This window comes from Oncorhynchus gorbuscha, linkage group LG25, assembly GCF_021184085.1.
Source record: "Oncorhynchus gorbuscha isolate QuinsamMale2020 ecotype Even-year linkage group LG25, OgorEven_v1.0, whole genome shotgun sequence".
Lineage (NCBI taxonomy): Eukaryota > Metazoa > Chordata > Actinopteri > Salmoniformes > Salmonidae > Oncorhynchus > Oncorhynchus gorbuscha.
Window position 1 is genome coordinate 20,291,798 of NC_060197.1, and position 22,486 is coordinate 20,314,283.

At 45.7% G+C, this 22,486-nt stretch overlaps 1 protein-coding gene across 1 annotated transcript in view; it reads left to right on the forward strand.

Annotated features, from left to right (window-relative positions):
- LOC124014488 (serine/threonine-protein phosphatase 2A 56 kDa regulatory subunit beta isoform-like) overlaps positions 1-22,486 on the forward strand; it is a 48,292-nt gene that overhangs the window by 7,864 nt on the left and 17,942 nt on the right. Inside the window, exons 2-6 of the mRNA XM_046329553.1 lie at positions 16,115-16,311; positions 16,788-16,889; positions 17,164-17,256; positions 17,548-17,678; positions 17,855-17,914. Coding sequence (XP_046185509.1) covers positions 16,115-16,311; positions 16,788-16,889; positions 17,164-17,256; positions 17,548-17,678; positions 17,855-17,914 — 583 coding nt within the window. The remainder of the gene's footprint in view (positions 1-16,114; positions 16,312-16,787; positions 16,890-17,163; positions 17,257-17,547; positions 17,679-17,854; positions 17,915-22,486) is intronic.

The following is a 22,486-nucleotide window of genomic DNA, read 5'->3' on the forward strand; positions in this document are numbered from 1 at the left end:
GATGAGTTGAAGGGGTTTAATGGCACAGGCAGGGAGCCCAGCCAACAGCGAGTTGCAGTAATCCAGACGGGAGATGACAAGTGCCTGGATTAGGACCTGCGCCGCTTCCTGTGTGAGGCAGGGTCGTACTCTGCGGATGTTGTAGAGCATGAACCTACAGGAACGGGCCACCGCCTTGATGTTAGTTGAGAACGACAGGGTGTTGTCCAGGATCACGCCAAGGTTCTTGGCGCTCTGGGAGGAGGACACAATGGAGTTGTCAACCGTGATGGCGAGATCATGGAACGGGCAGTCCTTCCCCGGGAGGAAGAGCAGCTCCGTCTTGCCGAGGTTCAGCTTGAGGTGGTGATCCGTCATCCACACTGATATGTCTGCCAGACATGCAGAGATGCGATTCGCCACCTGGTCATCAGAAGGGGGAAAGGAGAAGATTAATTGTGTGTCGTCTGCATAGCAATGATAAGAGAGACCATGTGAGGTTATGACAGAGCCAAGTGACTTGGTGTATAGCGAGAATAGGAGAGGGCCAAGAACAGAGCCCTGGGGGACACCAGTGGTGAGAGCGCGTGGTGAGGAGACAGATTCTCTCGCCACGCCACCTGGTAGGAGCGACCTGTCAGGTAGGACGCAATCCAAGCGTGGGTCGCGCCGGAGATGCCCAACTCGGAGAGGGTGGAGAGGAGGATCTGATGGTTCACAGTATCGAAGGCAGCCGATAGATCTAGAAGGATGAGAGCAGAGGAGAGAGAGTTAGCTTTAGCAGTGCGGAGCGCCTCCGTGATACAGAGGAGAGCAGTCTCAGTTGAATGACTAGTCTTGAAACCTGACTGATTTGGATCAAGAAGGTCATTCAGAGAGAGATAGCGGGAGAGCTGGCCAAGGACGGCACGTTCAAGAGTTTTGGAGAGAAAAGAAAGAAGGGATACTGGTCTGTAATTGTTGACATCGGAGGGATCGAGTGTAGGTTTTTTCAGAAGGGGTGCAACTCTCGCTCTCTTGAAGACGGAAGGGACGTAGCCAACGGTCAGGGATGAGTTGATGAGCGAGGTGAGGTAAGGGAGAAGGTCTCCGGAAATGGTCTGGAGAAGAGAGGAGGGGATAGGGTCAAGCGGGCAGGTTGTTGGGCGGCCGGCCGTCACAAGACGCGAGATTTCATCTGGAGAGAGAGGGGAGAAAGAGGTCAGAGCACAGGGTAGGGCAGTGTGAGCAGAACCAGCGGTGTCGTTTGACTTAGCAAACGAGGATCGGATGTCGTCGACCTTCTTTTCAAAATGGTTGACGAAGTCATCTGCAGAGAGGGAGGAGGGGGGGAGGATTCAGGAGGGAGGAGAAGGTGGCAAAGAGCTTCCTAGGGTTAGAGGCAGATGCTTGGAATTTAGCGTGGTAGAAAGTGGCTTTAGCAGCAGAGACAGAGGAGGAAAATGTAGAGAGGAGGGAGTGAAAGGATGCCAGGTCCGCAGGGAGGCGAGTTTTCCTCCATTTCCGCTCGGCTGCCCGGAGCCCTGTTCTGTGAGCTTGCAATGAGTCATCGAGCCACGGAGCGGGAGGGGAGGACCGAGCCGGCCTGGAGGATAGGGGACATAGAGAGTCAAGGGATGCAGAGAGGGAGGAGAGGAGGGTTGAGGAGGCAGAATCAGGAGATAGGTGGGAGAAGGTTTGAGCGGAGGGAAGAGATGATAGGATGGAAGAGGAGAGAGTAGCGGGGGAGAGAGAGCGAAGGTTGGGACGGCGCGATACCATCCGAGTAGGGGCAGTGTGGGAGGTGTTGGATGAGAGCGAGAGGGAAAAGGATACAAGGCAGTGGTCGGAGACTTGGAGGGGAGTTGCAGTGAGGTTAGTGGAAGAACAGCATCTAGTAAAGATGAGGTCGAGCGTATTGCCTGCCTTGTGAGTAGGGGGAAGGTGAGAGGGTGAGGTCAAAAGAGGAGAGGAGTGGAAAGAAGGAGGCAGAGAGGAAAGAGTCAAAGGTAGACGTGGGGGAGGTTAAAGTCGCCCAGAACTGTGAGAGGTGAGCCGTCCTCAGGAAAGGAGCTTATCAAGGCATCAAGCTCATTGATGAACTCTCCGAGGGAACCTGGAGGGCGATAAATGATAAGGATGTTAAGCTTGAAAGGGCTAGTAACTATGACAGCATGGAATTCAAAGGAGGCGGTAGACAGATGGGTAAGGGGAGAAAGAGAGAATGACCACTTGGGAGAGATGAGGATCCCGGTGCCACCACCCCGCTGACCAGACGCTCTCGGGGTGTGCGAGAACACGTGGGCGGACGAAGAGAGAGCAGTAGGAGTAGCAGTGTTGTCTGTGGTGATCCATGTTTCCGTCAGTGCCAAGAAGTCGAGGGACTGGAGGGAGGCATAGGCTGAGATGAACTCTGCCTTGTTGACCGCAGATTGGCAGTTCCAGAGGCTACCGGAGACCTGGAACTCCACGTGGGTCGTGCGCGCTGGGACCACCAGAGTAGGGTGGCCGCGGCCACGCGGTGTGGAGCGTTTGTATGGTCTGTGCAGAGAGGAGAGAACAGGGATAAACAGACACATAGTTGACAGGCTACAGAAGAGGCTACGCTAATGCAAAGGAGATTGGAATGACAAGTGGACTACACGTCTCGAATGTTCAGAAAGTTAAGCTACGTAGCAAGAATCTTATTGACTAAAATGATTAAAATGATACAGTACTGCTGAAGTAGGCCAGCTGGCAGTGGGTGCGTTGTTGACACTACACTAATCAAGTCGTTCCGTTGAGTGTAATAGTTTCTGCAGTGTTGCTATTCGGGGGCTAGCAGGCTAGCTAGCAGTGTTGTTTACGTTACGTTGCGTTAAAAGAACGACAATAGATGGCTAGCGAACCTAGAAAATCGCTCTAGACTACACAATTATCTTTGATACAAAGACGGCTATGTAGCTAGCTAAGTAGCTAGCTACGATCAAACAAATCAAACCGTTGTACAGTAATGAAATGAAGTGAAAATGTGATACAACCTGTGATTGCGACCGGGTAGTTGAGTTCTATACAGAAGACGTTGGCTAGCGTTGGCTAGCTGTTGGCTAGCTAGCAGAGTTGGCTAGCTAGCAGAGTCACCTACGTTAAGGACGACAAATAGCTGGCTAGCTAACCTCGGTAAATTAAGATAATCACTCTAAGACTACACACTCTAAACCTAAACAACACAATTATCTTGGATACGATGATACGATGATAAGACAGCAAAGACAGCTATGTAGGTAGCTAACACTAAACTAATCAAGTCGTTCAGTTGAGTGTAATAGTTTCTCAGTGCAGCTAATCAGTGGACGTTAGCTAGCTGGCTAGTGAAGACTACGTTAGGACGGCGAAATACGATAATTACGCAATTATCTTTGATACAAAGACGGCTATGTAGCTAGCTGAATGCCCAGTGGGTCAGAAGTTTGCATACACTCAATTAGTATTTGGTAGCATTGCCTTTAAATTGTTTAACTTGGGTCAAACGTTAAAGTTAACCTTTCACAAGCTTCCCACAATAAGTTGGGTGAATTTTGGCCCATTCCTCCTGACAGAGCTTGTGTAACTGAGTCAGGTTTGAAGGCCTCCTTGCTCGCGTACACTTTTTTTATGGGATTGAGATCAGAGATCAGAGATCAAAAACATTTAGTATGTACAGTTGTTAAGATGAGACACCACAGTATAATCGTTCTGCCCATGGCCACTCCAATACCTTGACTTTGTTGTCCTTAAGCCATTTTGCCACAACTTTGGAAGTATGCTTGGGGTCATTGTCCATTTAGAAGACCCATTTGCGATGTCTTGAGATGTTGCTTCAATATATCCACATAATTTTCCTGAAATCTACTTTGTGAAGTGCACCAGTCCCTCCTGCAGCAAAGCACCCCCACAAGATGATGCTGCCTCCCCCCGTGCTTCACGGTTGGGATGGTGTTCTTTGAACCTCGCCATAAAAAAAGCCTCCCCTTTTTCCTCCAAACATAACGATGGTCATTATGGCCAAACAGTTCTATTTTTCTTTCATCAGACCAGAGGACATTTCTCCAAAAAGTACGATCTTTGTCCCCATGTGCATTTGCAAACCGTAGTCGTTTTTTATGGTGGTTTTGGAGCAGTGGCTTCTTCCTTGCTGAGTGGCCTTTAAGGTTATGTCCATATAGGACTCATTTTACTGTGGATATAGATACTTTTGTACCTGTTTCCTCCAGCATCTTCACAAGGTCCTTTGCTGTTGTTCTGGGGTTGATTTGCACTTTTCACACCAAAGTACGTTCATCTCTTGGAGACAGAATGCGTCTCCTTCCTGAGCTGTATGACGGCTGCATGGTCCCATGGTGTTTATACTTGCGTACTATTGTGTGTACAGATGAACGTGGTACCTGCAGGCATTTGGAAATTGCTCCCAAGGATGAACCTGACTTGTGGAGGTCTACAATTTTGGCTTATTTCTTTTGATTGTCCCATGATGTCAAGCAAAGAGGCACTGAGTTTGAAGGTAGGCCTTGAAATACACCTCCAATTGACTCAAATTATGTCAATTAGCCTATCAGGAGCTTCTAAAGCCATGACATAATTTTCTGGAATTTTCCAAGCTGTTTAAAGGCACAGTCATTGATGAAATGTCAATGTAATTTGAGCTTTGTGTGTCAGCAAATTTGCTTGAGATGATTTTACTCTAACTCGTGTGAAGTACTTAAAGTAAAACTACTATAAAGTACTACTTGAGTAATTTTTTTGGGTATATTTTTGACAACCTTTTCTTCACTACATTCCTAAAGAAAATAATGTGCTTTTTACTCCATACATTTTCCCTGACACCCAAACATACTCGTTAAATTTTGAATACTTAGCAGGACAGGAATTTCTTCAATTCCCTCACTTATCAAGAGAACATCCCTGGTCATCCCTACTGCCTCTGATCTGGTGGACTCACTAAACAAATCACATTTATTTATATAGCCCTTTGTACATCAGCTGATATCTCAAAGTGCTGTACAGAAACCCAGCCTAAAACCCCAAACAGCAAGCAATGCAGGTGTTGAAGTACGTTGGCTAGGAAAAACTCCCTAGAAAGGCCAAAACCTAGCAAGAAACCTAGAGAGGAACCAGGCTATGAGGGGTGGCCAGCCCTCTTCTGGCTGTGCTGGGTGGAGATTATAACAGAACATGGCCAAGATGTTCAAATGTTCATAAATGACCAGCATGGTCAAATAATAGGTCTGGGACAGGTAGCACGTCCGGTGAACAGGTCAGGATTCCATAGCCGCAGGCAGAACAGTTGAAACTGGAGCAGCAGCACGGCCAGGTGGACTGGGGACAGCAAGGAGTCATCGTGCCAGGTAGTCCTGAAGCATGGTCCTAGGGCTCAGGTCCTTCGAGAGAGAGAGAAAAAGATGTGATGTGATTGGTCAAAAGACCAATTAGTGGAAAAAAAATCAGAATTGGGCTGCCTGTGTAAACACAGCTTATGTGGTCACATAGGACGACTTGGGAGAATGATGATCCGCAACAGACAGCATATCTCAGTATGGGAATTGAAAATACAGCCAGACAGGCCTGTTACTGTCCCTTTCCAGACCTTGTACATTATCGAGTGTAGAACTGATTCAAATTGAATGAATCATTCAAATCACAGGGCTTTTGCACCATTATTCAAATTACATTTTCACTGCAGCCTAGAGTAGAATGTTGAAAATTGGTGCAGCTTTGAATGATTTTTTGTGTTGTATGAATGCTAGTCAGCCTATTGCAGATCTGGACATATACAATCCACCTACTACCATTGTCACTATGAATGGTGGGTGAGGGCAGGATATACAGTTAGACTGGTAGACCATATTGACCTGGTGGTATAGTAATAGTTAGCGCACGGAAAAGCATAGTGCATAAGGGAAGTACCAAAACACCTTGATATACAGTGGGAAGAAAAAGTATGTGAACCCTTCAGAATTACCTGGATTTCTGCATAAATTGGTCATAAATTGGTAAATTGGTCTGATCTTCATCTAAGTCACAACAATAGACAAACACAGTCTGCTTAAACTAATAACAGACAAACAATTATAAATGTTCATGTCTTTATTGAACACATCATGTAAACATTCACAATGCAGGTTGGAAAAGTATGTGGATTTAAAAACAAGTTGACCCTGCTTTGGCAGCAATAACATCAACCAAACATTTTCTGTAGTTATGGATCAGACCTGCATGATGGTCAGGAGGAATTTTGGACCATTCCTCTTTACAAAACTGTTTCAGTTCCACAATATTCTTGGGCTGTCTGGTGTGAACCGCTCTGTTGAAGTCATGCGGTAGCATTTCAATCGGGTTGAGGTCAGGACTGACTGGGCAACTCCAGAAGGTGTATTTCTTCTGTTCAAGCCATTCTGTTATTGATTTACTTCTGTCTTTTTGGTTGTTGTCCTGTTGCTTCACTTAACTTCTGTTGAGCTTCAATTGGCGGATAGATACATTCTCCTACAAAATGTCTTGATAAACTTGAGAATTCATTTTTCCATCGATGATAGCAAGCTGTCCAGCCTTGAGGTAGCAAAGCAGTCCCAAACCATGATGCCCCCTAAGAAGAGACTTGCTTTGGCCAAGAAACACAAGCAATGGACATTAGAATGGTGGAAATCTGTCCTTTGGTCTGATGAGTGCAAATTTGAGATTTTTGGTTCCAACCACCGTTTCTTTGTGAGATGCAGAGTAGGTGAATGAATGATCTCTGCATGATTTATTCAGAATTTAAGGCACATTTAACCAGCATGGCTACCACAGCATTCTGCTCTGCAGCGATACGCCATCCCATCTGGTTTGCGCTTAGTGGGACTATCATTTGTTTTTCAACAGGACAATGACCCAACACATCTCCAGGCTGTGTAAGGGCTATTTGACCAAGAAGGAGAGTGATGGAGTGCTGCATCAGGTGACCTGGCCTCCACAATCACCCAACCTCAACCCAATTGAGATGATTTGGGATGAGTTGGATCGCAGAGTGAAGGAAAAGCAGCCAACAAGTGTTCAGCATATCTGGGAAGTCCTTCAAGACTGATGGAAAATCATTCCAGGTGAAGCTTGTAAAGAGAATGCCAAGAGTGTGCAAATCTGTCATCAAGGCAAAGGCTGGCTACTTTGAAATATCTAAAATATTTGGTTACTACATGATTCCATATATGTTATTTCACAGCTTTCATGTCTTCACTATTATTCTACAATGTAGAAAATTTGAGAAATAAAGAAAACCCCTTGAATGAGTAGGTGTGTCAAAATTTGACTAGGATGGAGAAATTATGCAGCAAAACCTGCAAAAGGGTGATGTTAACCCTCTTCGGTGCCCAATAAAAAAACACACAACCCTCCCCAAAGCAAAAAAAAAGTTAGACAACCCTGCCTTATTCTGTACCCACCCCAGCCAGGTACATTTTGGACTGTCCCTTATGTGGTGATGCTGTGTTGTGTTTTCTGAGATGTAAGACACATTTCCTGAAAGGGACATAAATAAAGAAATTGTTGTTCTATGTCCTCTCTCACTCTCTCACTCTGTCGCTTCCTTTCTTTCTTTCCTTCCTTCCTTCCTTCTTTCTTTCTTTCTTTCTTTCTTTCTTTCTTTCTTTCTTTCTTTCTTTCTTTCTTTCTTTCTTTCTTTCTTTCTTTCTTTCTTTCTTTCTTTCTTTCTTTCTTTCTTTCTTTCTTTCTCTCTCTCTCTCTCTCTCTCTCTCTCTCTCTCTCTCTCTCTCTCTCTCTCTCTCTCTCTCTCTCTCTCTCTCTCTCTCTCTCCCTCTGTCTCTCTCCCTTTCTCTTTCTCTCTCTCACTGCGTCACAATGTGGGTGAGTCACAATGTGGGTGAGGTTAGACAATGAGAGAGAGACGGAGGAAGGCTGCTGTTATAATAGTGGCTCTTCATCTCACACACATACACACACACACACAGTCAAAACAGAAAAAGTGTTTTTTAAAGACGAGAGTGGTAGTTGCTCATCTCATTTAGAAAGCCACAGAGACAAGGAGGGAGGGAGGGAGGAGAGGTACCCAGGGATAAGGAGGGAGGAAGGGGAAGAGAGTAAGACAGAAGAGCAACATAGATGATGTCACCCTTTAATCCTCTCTCCCCCCTCTCTCTCTCTCTCTCTCTCTCTCTCTCTCTCTCTCTCTCTCTCTCTCTCTCTCTCTCTCTCTTCTCCTTTCCCAATCCTTTCCCTCTCTCCTCTCCCTCTCTCTCTTTCTCTCTCCGTTTCCCTATATCTCTCCCTCTGTCTCTCCCTTTCCCCCATCTCTGTCCTGTCTCTCTCTCTCTTCTCCCTCTCTCTGTGGTAGCACTATATTTAGCTCTGGCTGTGTGTGTGTGTTGCCGGGTGTCTGAATCAGTGATGCTTCTTCATGTCTGCCCCTTAAAGATGTCTGCACACCTTTTAAACTCCCTGTTTATTTCACGTTCTTTCTCTCTCCTACCCTTTCGCTCTCTGGCTCTCTCTTTCTCTCTTTTCCTCTCTCCCCATCCCTGTTTCCACAAACTCACTGTCTCCAATTTAATTTGTATTTTTCTGCCACTGTGCTCCGGAAGCTACAATATGTACACTTAGAAAAAAGGGTACCGAAAGGGTTCTTCAACTGTCCCAGTAGGATAACCCTTTTTGGTTCCATGTAAAATTATTTTTAGTTCCAGGTAGAACTCTTTTCGGTTCTACCTGTGTAAAGGGTTCAATGGGTTCTCCTATGGGGATAGCCGACGAACCCTTTTAGGTTCTAGATAGCACCTTCTTTTCTAAGATTGTAGCTCTCTCTCTCTCTCTCTCTCTCTCTCTCTGTCTCTCTTATTCAAGTTTGCTCCCCCTGTTATGCAGGTGAATGAGGACCCAAAAGCGACTTGGCGAAAACAGAGTCTTTAATCCAGTAAAGTAAATTTACAATCATAAGGCATAATTCCACTCGTAATGACGAGAACAGACTGGAGACTCGATCAAGAACTGCAGGTTGCCTCGGGAAGGCACTTGAACGTAGCAGACTCAGACACCTGCTCACCACGCAGCATCTGAGGGAAACACGACACGACAGGGCGATACACAGACACAGCACGGTGAACAATAGACAAGGATCCGACAGGGCAGAAACGGAAAACAAGGGGAGAAATAGGGACTCTAATCAGGGAAAAAGATAGTGAACAGGTGTGGGAAGACTAAATGATTGATTAGGGGAATAGGAACAGCTGGGAGCAGGAACGGAACGAAAGAGAGAAGAGAGAGAGGAAGGGAGAGAGAAAAAGGGGAACGAACCTAAAAAGACCAGCAGGGGGAAAATGAACAGAGGGAAAAGCAAAATGACAAGACAATCTAAGACAAAACATGACAGTACCCCCCCACTCACCGAGCGCCTCCTGGCGCACTCGAGGAGGAATCCTGGCGGCAACGGAGGAAATCATCAATAAGTGAACGGTCCAGCACGTCCCGAGACGGAACCCAACTCCTCTCCTCAGGACCGTAACCCTCCCAATCCACTAAGTATTGGTGACCCCGTCCCCGAGAACGCATGTCCATGATCCTACGTACCTTGTAAATAGGTGCGCTCGACAAGGACGGGAGGGGGAGGGAAGACGAACGGGGTGCGAAGAAAGGGCTTGACACAGGAGACATGGAAGACAGGATGGACGCGACGAAGATGTCGCGGAAGAAGCAGTCGCACAGCGACAGGATTGACGACCTGGGAGACACGGAACGGACCAATGAACCGCGGAGTCAACTTACGAGAAGCTGTCGTAAGAGGAAGGTTGCGAGTGGAAAGCCACACTCTCTGGCCGCAACAATACCTTGGACTCTTAATCCTACGTTTATTGGCGGCTCTCACAGTCTGTGCCCTGTAACGGCAAAGTGCAGACCTCACCCTCCTCCAGGTGCGCTCACAACGTTGGACAAACGCTTGAGCGGAGGGAACGCTGGACTCGGCAAGCTGGGATGAGAACAGAGGAGGCTGGTAACCCAGACTACTCTGAAACGGAGATAACCCGGTAGCAGACGAAGGAAGCGAGTTGTGAGCGTATTCTGCCCAGGGGAGCTGTTCTGCCCAAGACGCAGGGTTTCTGAAAGAAAGGCTGCGTAGTATGCGACCAATCGTCTGATTGGCCCTCTCTGCTTGACCGTTAGACTGGGGATGAAACCCGGAAGAGAGACTGACGGACGCACCAATCAAACGACAGAACTCCCTCCAAAACTGTGACGTGAATTGCGGGCCTCTGTCTGAAACGACGTCTAACGGGAGGCCATGAATTCTGAACACATTCTCGATGATGATTTGTGCCGTCTCCTTAGCGGAAGGAAGTTTAGCGAGGGGAATGAAATGTGCCGCCTTAGAGAACCTATCGACAACCGTAAGAATCACAGTCTTCCCCGCAGACAAAGGCAGACCGGTAATGAAGTCTAGGGTGATGTGAGACCATGGTCGAGAAGGAATGGGAGCGGTCTGAGACGACCGGCAGGAGGAGAGTTACCCGACTTAGTCTGCGCGCAGTCCGAACAAGCAGCCACGAAACGGCGCGTGTCACGCTCCTGAGTCGGCCACCAAAAGCGCTGGCGAATAGACGCAAGAGTGCCTCGAACACCGGGATGACCAGCTAACTTGGCAGAGTGAGCCCACTGAAGAACAGCCAGACGAGTGGAAACAGGAACGAAAAGGAGGTTACTAGGACAAGCGCGCGGCGACGCAGTGTGCGTGAGTGCTTGCTTAACCTGTCTTTCAATTCCCCAGACTGTCAACCCGACAACACGCCCATAAGGAAGAATCCCCTCGGGATCAGTAGAAGCCACAGAAGAACTAAACAGACGGGATAAGGCATCAGGCTTGGTGTTTTTGCTACCCGGACGGTAAGAAATCACAAACTCGAAACGAGCGAAAAACAACGCCCAACGAGCTTGACGGGCATTAAGTCGTTTGGCAGAACGGATGTACTCAAGGTTCTTATGGTCTGTCCAAACGACAAAAGGAACGGTCGCCCCCTCCAACCACTGTCGCCATTCGCCTAGGGCTAAGCGGATGGCGAGCAGTTCGCGGTTACCCACATCATAGTTGCGTTCAGATGGCGACAGGCGATGAGAAAAATAAGCGCAAGGATGAACCTTATCGTCAGACTGGAAGCGCTGGGATAGAATGGCTCCCACGCCTACCTCTGAAGCGTCAACCTCGACAATGAATTGTCTAGTGACGTCAGGAGTAACGAGGATAGGAGCGGACGTAAAACGTTCTTTTAGAAGATCAAAAGCTCCTGGGCGGAACCGGACCACTTAAAACACGTCTTGACAGAAGTAAGAGCTGTGAGAGGGGCAGCAACTTGACCGAAATTACGAATGAAACGCCGATAGAAATTAGCGAAACCTAAAAAGCGCTGCAACTCGACACGTGACCTTGGAACGGGCCAATCACTGACAGCTTGGACCTTAGCGGAATCCATCTGAATGCCTTCAGCGGAAATAACGGAACCGAGAAAAGTAACGGAGGAGACATGAAAAGAGCACTTCTCAGCCTTCACGTAGAGACAATTCTCTAAAAGGCGCTGTAGAACACGTCGAACGTGCTGAACATGAATCTCGAGTGACGGTGAAAAAATCAGGATATCGTCAAGATAGACAAAAACAAAGATGTTCAGCATGTCTCTCAGAACATCATTAACTAATGCCTGAAAAACAGCTGGCGCATTGGCGAGACCAAACGGCAGAACCCGGTACTCAAAATGCCCTAACGGAGTGTTAAACGCCGTTTTCCACTCGTCCCCCTCTCTGATGCGCACGAGATGGTAAGCGTTACGAAGGTCCAACTTAGTAAAGCACCTGGCTCCCTGCAGAATCTCGAAGGCTGATGACATAAGGGGAAGCGGATAACGATTCTTAACCGTTATGTCATTCAGCCCTCGATAATCCACGCAGGGGCGCAGAGTACCGTCCTTTTCTTAACAAAAAAACCCCGCCCCGGCCGGAGAGGAAGAAGGCACTATGGTACCGGCGTCAAGAGACACAGATAAATAATCCTCGAGAGCCTTACGTTCGGGAGCGGACAGAGAGTATAGTCTACCCCGAGGAGGAGTGGTCCCCGGAAGGAGATCAATACTACAATCATACGACCGGTGAGGAGGAAGGGAGTTGGCTCGGGACCGACTGAAGACCGTGCGCAGATCATGATATTCCTCCGGCACTCCTGTCAAATCGCCAGGTTCCTCCTGAGAAGTGGGGACAGAAGAAATGGGAGGGATGGCAGACATTAAACACTTCACATGACAAGAAACGTTCCAGGATAGGATAGAATTACTAGACCAATTAATAGAAGGATTATGACATACTAGCCAGGGATGACCCAAAACAACAGGTGTAAAAGGTGAACGAAAAATCAAAAAAGAAATAGTCTCACTGTGGTTACCAGATACTGTGAGAGTTAAAGGTAGTGTCTCAAATCTGATACTGGGAAGATGACTACCATCTAAGGCAAACATGGGTGTAGGCTTGTCTAACTGTCTGAAAGGAATGTCATGTTTCCGAGCCCATGCTTCGTCCATGAAACAACCCTCAGCCCCAGAGTCAATCAAGGCACTGCATGTAGCACCCGAACCGGTCCAGCGTAGATGGACCGACATAGTAGTACAGGATCTAGATGAAGAGACCTGAGTAGTAGCGCTCACCAGTAGCCCTCCGCTTACTGATGAGCTCTGGCCTTTTACTGGACATGAATTGACAAAATGTCCATCAAATCCGCAATAGAGGCACAGGCGGTTGGTGATCCTCCGTTCCCTCTCCTTAGTCGAGATGTGAATACCTCCCAGCTGCATGGGCTCAGTCTCTGAGCCAGAGGAGGGAGATGGTTGCGATGCGGAGCAGGGAAACACCGTTGACGCGAGCTCTCTTCCACGAGCTTGGTGACGATCCCGTCGTTCTATGCGGATGGCGAGAGCAATCAAAGAGTCCACACTGGAAGGAACCTCCCGAGAGAGAATCTCATCTTTGACCACTGCGTGGAGTCCCTCCAGAAAACGAGCGAGCAGCGCCGGCTCGTTCCAGTCACTAGAGGCAGCAAGAGTGCGAAACTCTATAGAGTAATCCGTTATGGATCGATCACCTTGGCATAGGGAAGCCAGGGCCCTAGAAGCCTCCCTACCAAAAACTGAACGGTCAAAAACCCGAATCATCTCTTCTTTAAAGTTCTGGTAATTGTTTGAACAATCAGCCCTTGCCTCCCAGATAGCTGTGCCCCACTCTCGAGCCCGGCCAGTAAGGAGTGAAATGACGTAAGCAACCCGAGCTCTCTCGCTAGAGTATGTGTTGGGTTGGAGAGAGAACACAATATCACACTGGGTGAGAAAGGAGCGGCACTCCGTGGGCTGCCCGGAGTAGCAAGGTGGGTTATTAACCCTAGGTTCCGGAGGCTCGGCAGGCCAGGAAGTAACAGGTGGCACGAGACGAAGACTCTGGAACTGTCCAGAGAGGTCGGAAACCTGAGCGGCCAGGTTCTCCACGGCATGGCGAGCAGCAGACAATTCCTGCTCGTGTCTGCCGAGCATGGCTCCTTGGATCTCGACGGCAGTGTTTACGAGCGTCTGTAGTCGCTGGGTCCATTCTTTGGTCGGATCCTTCTGTTATGCAGGTGAATGAGGACCCAAAAGCGACTTGGCGAAAACAGAGTCTTTAATCCAGTAAAGTAAATTTACAATCATAAGGCATAATTCCACTCGTAATGACGAGAACAGACTGGAGACTCGATCAAGAACTGCAGGTTGCCTCGGGAAGGCACTTGAACGTAGCAGACTCAGACACCTGCTCACCACGCAGCATCTGAGGGAAACACGACACGACAGGGCGATACACAGACACAGCACGGTGAACAATAGACAAGGATCCGACAGGGCAGAAACGGAAAACAAGGGGAGAAATAGGGACTCTAATCAGGGAAAAAGATAGTGAACAGGTGTGGGAAGACTAAATGATTGATTAGGGGAATAGGAACAGCTGGGAGCAGGAACGGAACGATAGAGAGAAGAGAGAGAGGAAGGGAGAGAGAAAAAGGGGAACGAACCTAAAAAGACCAGCAGGGGGAAAATGAACAGAGGGAAAAGCAATATGACAAGACAATCTAAGACAAAACATGACACCCCCTCTCTCCATCCCTTTCCCTACCACCCCCTCCTCCTGTATCGCTAATCTTCCCTACCAAGCAAAAATGTATCTTTAAATGATACCCTATTCCCTATATAGTTTACTACTTTTGAACAGAGCCCCATGGGTCCATTGGGGACACACACTCTATTCCCAGCACAATTCCTTTCCTTGATACTGTAGCCCAGTACCCACATCCACACCCACACATGCAGTCTAGTGATTTATACAATCAATATATTTGTGCAGTTAAACTACTTAAATATCTTAACTAAACCCCCTGTATATAGCCTCACTATGTTATTTTAATTATTTTAAACTTTTATTATTATAATATTTTTACTTACCTATTTTTTTATTTAAAACTGTATTGTTGGTTAAGGGCTTGTAAGTAAGCATTTCACTGTAAGGTCTACTACACCTGTTGTAAACGGCATGTGTGACAAATAACATTTGATTTGATTGAAATGCAGGACCGGCCTTAACCTATTTAACATTTACCACGTCATGATGGCACAGAGAAATATTTCATACAATTCTACACATTTTGCCATGGGTCGCAGAGATAATGTTATAACATTATAAAGCAAGTTTTCTTCAATTCTACATATTTTACCATTGGGCAGAGAGAAAATGTTGCAATTTTACATCAAATTTCATACAATTCTACTAATTTTGCCATGACTTATGCCATGTGAATATGATATCTGATTGCGAGTGACTTACAAAATCAATGGGGCCCCATTGGAGGTCAGGGCCCTTGGGCATGTGCCTTATGTGCTCTGTCGATATTTGGCCATGATTACTCGTTGGCCATGATAACTAGTTTTAGATAACGGGCTAGAGCAAATTACCAAGCTCCCGAGTGGCGCAGCAGTCTAGGGCACTGCATCTCAGTAATAGAGGCCTCACTACAGACACCCTGGTTCAATTCCAGGTTGTATCACAACCAGCTGTGATTGGGAGTTGTCTGGGTTTGGCCAGTGTACTCTGTCATTGAAAATAAGAATTTGTTCTTAATTGACTTGCCTGGTTAAATGAAAAATTGACTTGCCTGGTTAAATGAAAAAAAAAACATTTACTGACATGGCTATTTGAGTAACTGTCAGTGACTGACATACTTTAACAAAATAAACACTGCTGATGCACAACCACATTTTTAAATTGCATCTTGTGTATTCTACTATTCTAATTCTCAACAGTACGTTGAGACCCCAAAAATGTAAACGTTTTGCGGAAACCGATCCGCGGCCCTCCCCCCATTTTTGGAAATCGATCCGCGGGCCTCCGTGATCCGTCTGTTGCCCATCCCTACTCTAGGAATAGTCCTTTGCTCTCTCTTTCTCTCTATTTTCCCTCCCTTTCTCGATCTGTTCTTTCTGGTTCCTAGTTCGGATCTTCTTCATACAATTACTCCCTATTAAAAACTGATTCGATTTCTCTTTCATAGTCTGACTATGGAGGGAGAGAGAGAGGAATGGATGGAGGGAGGAGAAAAGAATGGAGGGGTGAGACAGAGCTCTACAGTTCGACCATTTTACTCGCATATGCACCTAAATGTTTTGCTGTGCTACCTGGAAGTTTTATTTAGGAGCACCAGTGAGTGAGCCTAACATTTTTGGGGATTCTAGCATTAATATCTAAAATATATTTCATTGTGTTACAATTTTTTTGTGTGTGCTGCCTACAATTTTTTTTGTATGTGCACCTACATTTTTCAATTTAAGTGCACATGTGCTCCTTATACAAAAGGTCAGCATAGAGCCCTGTGAGAGGGAAGGAGGGATGGGGGAAAGGTTGGAGTGGTGAGAAGAGGGGAGGGATGGATGTAAATTTTTAACAGGGACTTTGAACATTTAGTTCTCACAAATTACTGTTTGGTGTTACCTTGATGTGATCAAAAAGTGCAGCCTGTTGGTTTAACGGTTTTGACTGTTTGCGGGAGTGTTGTGTTTAACTTCTCTGTCTCTCCATCCCTCTCACTCTCCCTCTCTCCATACCTCCCCAGATGCCCCTGTGGCAGAGCTCCATGACCTGTTCTGTAAGAAGCTGCAGCAGTGCTGCGTCCTCTTTGACTTCCTGGACTGTGTGGCTGACCTGAAGGGAAAAGAGATCAAACGAGCTGCGCTCAACGAACTGGTGGAGTCTGTTGCTACAAGCAGAGGAGTTCTGATAGAGCCACTCTACCCAGAGGCTATTAAGATGGTGAGAGAGGATGAGTGAGGGAGGGAGGAGGAGGCAGGAGGAAGAAGAAAATGTGAGAGGAGAGAGGGAGGGAGAGGGGGATAATAGTAGCGGAAAGGGGTTGGAGAGTGGATAGTGAAGAGTAGAAGAGTGGAGAAAGGGAGAGAGGGAGGGATGAGAGGAGGTGGAGAGATGTAAAGAACTCTTCAACCGGAGTGTAGAAGAAAATTAAGGATTGGTTGAAGGAGAGAGAAAGAGGGAGGAGAGGAAGAGAGGGACAAGACGAAGGAAAGAGTTAGATAGCATTGGAGAAAAGAGAAAGGGTTATGAAGTTCAGAGAAACCTAATTAATTAATTTATTTTCCATTCTCTTATTTTCATCCTTTTCCCTTCCTCCTGCCTCTTCCCTCCACCTCTCCTCTCCTCTCCTCTCCTCTCCTCTCCTCTCCTCTCCTCTCCTCTCCTCTCCTCTCCTCTCCTCTCCTCTCCTCTCCTAGATCTCAGTGAATATCTTCAGGACATTACCTCCCAGTGAGAACCCAGAGTTTGACCCGGAGGAGGATGAACCCACTCTAGAGGCCTCCTGGCCACACCTGCAGGTACACACACACACACACACACACACACACACACACACACACACACACACACACACACACACACACACACACACACACACACACACACACACACACACACACACACACACACACACACACACACACACATATATATATACGGGCAGTCACACGATTAGAAACAGATTTGAAATATATGTTTGTGTAGATGATTCCATCTATCACCTTCTGTCTTTTTTATTTTTATTTAACTCTCAACTGTGTGTGTGTGTACTCTGTGTGTATGTTTTCTCAGCTGGTGTATGAATTCTTTCTGCGTTTCCTGGAGAGCCCAGACTTCCAGCCCTCCATGGCCAAACGCTACGTTGACCAGAAGTTTGTTCTTCAGGTAGAAATCCATTTTTTACATGTCTGCCTCTTACAATATGTATTTCAATATGTCTGTCTCTATTTGTGTATTACTCAGACTCTCTGGGTTCTGCATTTTGATCATTTATCTCTCTTTCTCTGTGTGTGTGTGTGTGTGTGTGTGTGTGTGTGTGTGTGTGTGTGTGTGTGTGTGTGTGTGTGTGTGTGTGTGTGTGTGTGTGTGTGTGTGTGTGTGTGTGTGTGTGTGTGTGTGTGTGTGTGTGTGTGTGTGTGTGTGTGTGTGTGTGTGTGTGTGTGCGTGTGCGTGTAGCTGTTGGAATTGTTTGACAGTGAGGATCCGAGGGAGAGAGAGTACCTAAAGACCATCCTGCATCGTGTCTACGGCAAACTGCTCGGCCTGCGGGCATACATACGCAAACAGATCAACAATATCTTCCTCAGGTACCACGCACACACACACGCTCAGGTATACACACATGCATGTACATGTACACACTCACATACTTACTCACTAACATATGCAAACACAAACAGACACTCATGTACACTCACACGTTAACATTGCAAATTATGTGTTTGTGTGACAGTGTGTGTGTGACCTGTCTCTGTTCTTCCAGGTTTATCTATGAGACCGAGCACTTCAACGGTGTGGCAGAGCTACTGGAGATCCTGGGCAGGTGTGTATCTTCTTGTATCACACACTCTTTGCCCTCTATGGGGTGCAGGTGCTCAAGTTCTGTTAGATCAATACATGTCAATTTTCAAATAAAAAATTATGAAAACCAGCCAACATTGCTGTCATTGAGGACTGAAGCGGTGCATCTCCTCTACACTCTACACCAAGAATGTGCAACTTTGATGGGGTTTGGGGCCACAAAAAATCTGAACTTGTGGGTCTGCGCACCCACATCCATACTCACACATGCAGTCAAATGATTTGTGCAATCAATCCATTTGTGCAATTAAACTATTCTTAACTCTGTTAACTAAATGCATTATACCCTCCTAGCCTTTTGGGGGCACTAGACAAGATTTGGCCCCCCTACCCCCTACCTCCTACTAATTATTTTTACTGGCCAATGTCTTGAATGATGGAGAGAACATTTTTAGTTTTAAAGGGATAGTTCGCCCAAATGACAAAATGACACATTTGGTTTCCTTACCTTGTCAGAGTTTTAGCATGTGATGCCATTCGTCATGGCACAAATGCCATTCGCCATGGGACAGATTTTTCAAACATCATGTTCAAAACCTCTATAAGTGACCTTTATGAGCTTCCCAATCAATTGTAAATACTTTCGGACGATTTGTAATTTGGCTGAACTATCCCTTTCAAGCCAAAGTGCAGTCAACAAGGTGATTTCCCTGTGCTTTATATATATTTACACATTATGAGGTTGGAACAATACTGTGACATGTTTTACATGATGATGCCCTTTTAGTGTTTAGCTGTTTGAAAAGACTGCCTGAAATTTAAGCCTGCTTGGGTGGTTTGGAGTTTTGGACTGCATGGTGTAATTAGTTAATAGACCAATAACAGCTAGTTTTCAGTTTTCCCTTCACACTCAGACCACTCCCAGACAGTCCTAGCAAAATTCTTACTTGAGAAATTACTTTTTACAACAAAGCTATTTTTTTATATATTTTTTTTTACCATTTTATTTTAAAACAATCACTGTAAAGTACTTCATTGTAACCCAGAAATGATTTGATATTGAGATAAAAGCAGCTGCATTGGACTTTTAAAGTACATTTTTTGCAATTCTACACATTTTGCCATGGCTTGGGGAGAAAATTTTGCAATTTTATTACAAACTTCATGCAATTCTCCTAATTTTTCCATAGTTTTTCCACACAGTTTCTCTTTCTCCCTTACTACAAGTGACACACACTGTTTATCTTTCTCCCAAGTCAACAAAACATACCATTGATTCTAGGTTTCTTCATGCTGGGACTGAGAAGATTGAGAGATAGAGAAATGGAGGGAGGGAGGGTGAGGGAGTGAGTCAATGTTTTGGGGGAAGGAGGGGGTGTGGGCTTCAGGTTGATGCTGACTGAGTATTTATAGACCCACCCACAAACTCACTGATAGATAGAAGAAAGGGAGAGAGAGGGTGGAGAGAAAGAGACGGGAGGGGAGAGAGAATGAAATAGAGGGGTATATAGGGGTGCCGTAGACAGAAGAGAGAGGATGAGAAACGGAGGATTAGAGAGGGATGCGATAGAGAGAGAGGCAATGGAGAGAGGCAGATATAGAAAAGGAATGGAAGAGAAAAACATCTGTTCTATTTTATCCTCCATAGCTATTTCTCTCTCTTTCATTCCTCAAATAGGAAGAGAGAAAACAAGGGGAAAAAACGATAAACAGAAAAAAAATAAACAGAAGACAGACACAAATAACAACTATGAGAGAGAGAGAGAGAGAGAGAGAGAGAGAGAGAGAGAGAGAGAGAGAGAGAGAGAGAGAGAGAGAGAGAGAAAACTATACATACCTCTGCCTAAACATCAGTGCCACAGGCAGGGGTGCAACTTTGGGTTTAGAAGTGTGGGGAGAGGACATAATAGTATATATTTTTTAATCAGATAAACTCTCCAAACAGCCTACCTAGCCGCTCGGAGGCGTCCGCAAGGATCTGGCAAAAAATACTTGAATCAGTAGAGAACCCATTGCTCTTTATGGTTGTGAGGCTTTGGTCACCAACCAATAACTCACAAAATGAGACAAACACCAAATCGAGACTCTGCAGAGCAAAATTAGGCTAATTATCAAAATCCAGAAAAGACCCGTTAAATTCTACAACCACCTAAAAGGAGGCGATTCCCAAGCAAGATGGTCCTGGGGCTCTGTTCACAAACACAAACAGACCCCACAGAGCCCCAGGAGAGCAACACAATTAAACCCAAACAAATCATGAGAAAACAAAAAGATAAGTACTTGACACATTGGAAAGAATTAACAAAAAAACAGAGCAAACTAGAATGCTATTTGGCCCTAAACAGAAAGTACACAGTGGCAGAATACCTGACCACTGTGACTGACCCAAAATGAAGGAAAGCTTTGGCTATGTACAGACTCAGTGAGCATAGCCTTGCTATTGAGAAAGGCCGCAGTAGGCAGACCTGGCTCTCAAGAGAAGACAGGCTATGTGCACACTGCCCACAGAATGAGGTGGAAACTAAGCTGCACTTCCCAACCTCCTGCCAAATGTATGACCATATTAGAAACATATTTCCCTCAGAACTCCCTCACACCCCAGACCTCACAACCATAAACGACAATGGGTATTTTTAGCCAGATTCTAATTGTATGTCGAATTTTATGTTCCTTTTGATGGCGTAGAACGCCCTTCTTGCCTTGTCTCTCAGATCATTCACAGCTTTGTGGAAGTTACTTGTGGCACTGATGTTTAGGCCGAGATATGTATAGCTTTATGTGTGCTCTAGGGCAACGGTGTCTAGATGGAATTTATATTTGTGGTCCTAGCAAACTGGACCTTTTTTGGAACACCATTATTTTGTCTTACTGAGATTTACTGTCAGGGCCAGGTCTGACAGAATCAGTGCAGAAGATCTGGGTGCTGCTGTACCAGATGGGTGCTGCTGCACCAGATCATCAGCAAACAGTAGACATTTGACTTCAGATTCTAGTAGGGCGAGGTCGGGTGCTGCAGACTGTTCTAGTGCCCTCGCCAATTCGTTGATATAGATGTTGAAGAGGGTGGGGCTCAAACTGCATCGCTGTCTCACTGCAGGTCCCTGTGGAAAGAGATGTGTGTGTTGTTAGCCAATTTTAACCTCACACTTGTATACATGGATTTATAATGTTCTATGTTTTTCCCTCAACACTGCTTCCATCAATATAGCAGACCCTCGTGCCAAATTGAGTCAACATCTTTTTTTTAAATCAACAAAGCATGAGAAGACTTTGCCTTTGTTTTGGTTTGTTTGGGTGTGCAGGGTGAGTTTGTGGTCTGACATATGGGAATTTGGTGAAAAGCCAATTCGATATTTGCTCACTACATCGTTTTCACTGAGGAAATGTAGGAATCTGCTGTTAATGATAATGCAGAGGATTTCCCCAAGGTTGCTGTTGCCGCATATCCCATGGTAGTTATCGGGGTCCAATTTGTCTCCACTTTTTGGTTCCACATTTTGGGGAAGATGCCAGAGCTGAGGGTGATGTTAAAGAATTTAAGTATAGCCAATTGGAATTGGTGGTCTGTGTATTTTATCATTTCAATTAGGATACCTACAACACCACATGCCTTTTTGGGTTGGAGGTTTTGTATTTTGTCCTGTAGTTCATTCAATGTAACTGGAGAATCCAGTGGGTTCTGGTAGTCTTTAATAGTTGATTCTAAGATTTGTATTTGATCATGTAGAGCGCATTCGGAAAGTATTCGGACCCCTTCACATTTTGTTACATTACAGCCTTATTCTAAAATGTATCAAATAAAAAAATGTCCTAATCAATCTACACACAATAGCCCATAATGACAAAGTGAAAACAGGTTTTGTAGTCATTTGAACATTAAAAAAATTTGATACCTTATTTACTTAAGTATTCAGAACCTTTGCTATGAGTCTCGAAATTGAGCTCAGGTGTTTCCTTTGATCATCCTTGAGATGTTTCCACAACTTGAGTGGAGTCCACCTGTGGTAAATTCAATTGATTGGACCCGATTTGGAAAGGCACAATCCTATCTATATAAGGTCCAGCAGTTGACAGTACATGTCAGAGCAATAAACCTTCCAGATGGACAACCATCTCTACAGCACTCCACCAATCAGGCCTTTATGGTAGAGTGGCCAGATGGAAGCCACTCCTCAGTAAAAGGCACATGAGAGACCGCATGGAGTTTGTCCAAAAGGCACCTAAAGGACTCTCAGACCATGAGAAAGAAGATTCTCTGGTCTGATGAAACCAAGATTGAACTCTTTGGCCTATGCCAAGCGTCATGTCAGGAGGAAACCTGGCACCATCCCTACGGTGAAGCATGGTGGTTTGGCAGCATCATGCTGTGGGGATGTTTTTCAGCAGCAAGGACTGGGAGACTAGTCAGGATCGAGGGAAAAATGAACGGATTAAAGTACAGAGAGATCCTTGATTAAAACCTTCTCCAGAGCGCTCAGGAACTCAGACTGGAGCGAAGGTTCACTTTCCACTCGAACAATTATTTTATTTACCTTTATTTAACAAGGCAAGTCAGTTAAGAACAAATTATTATTTTCAATGACAGCCTAGGATC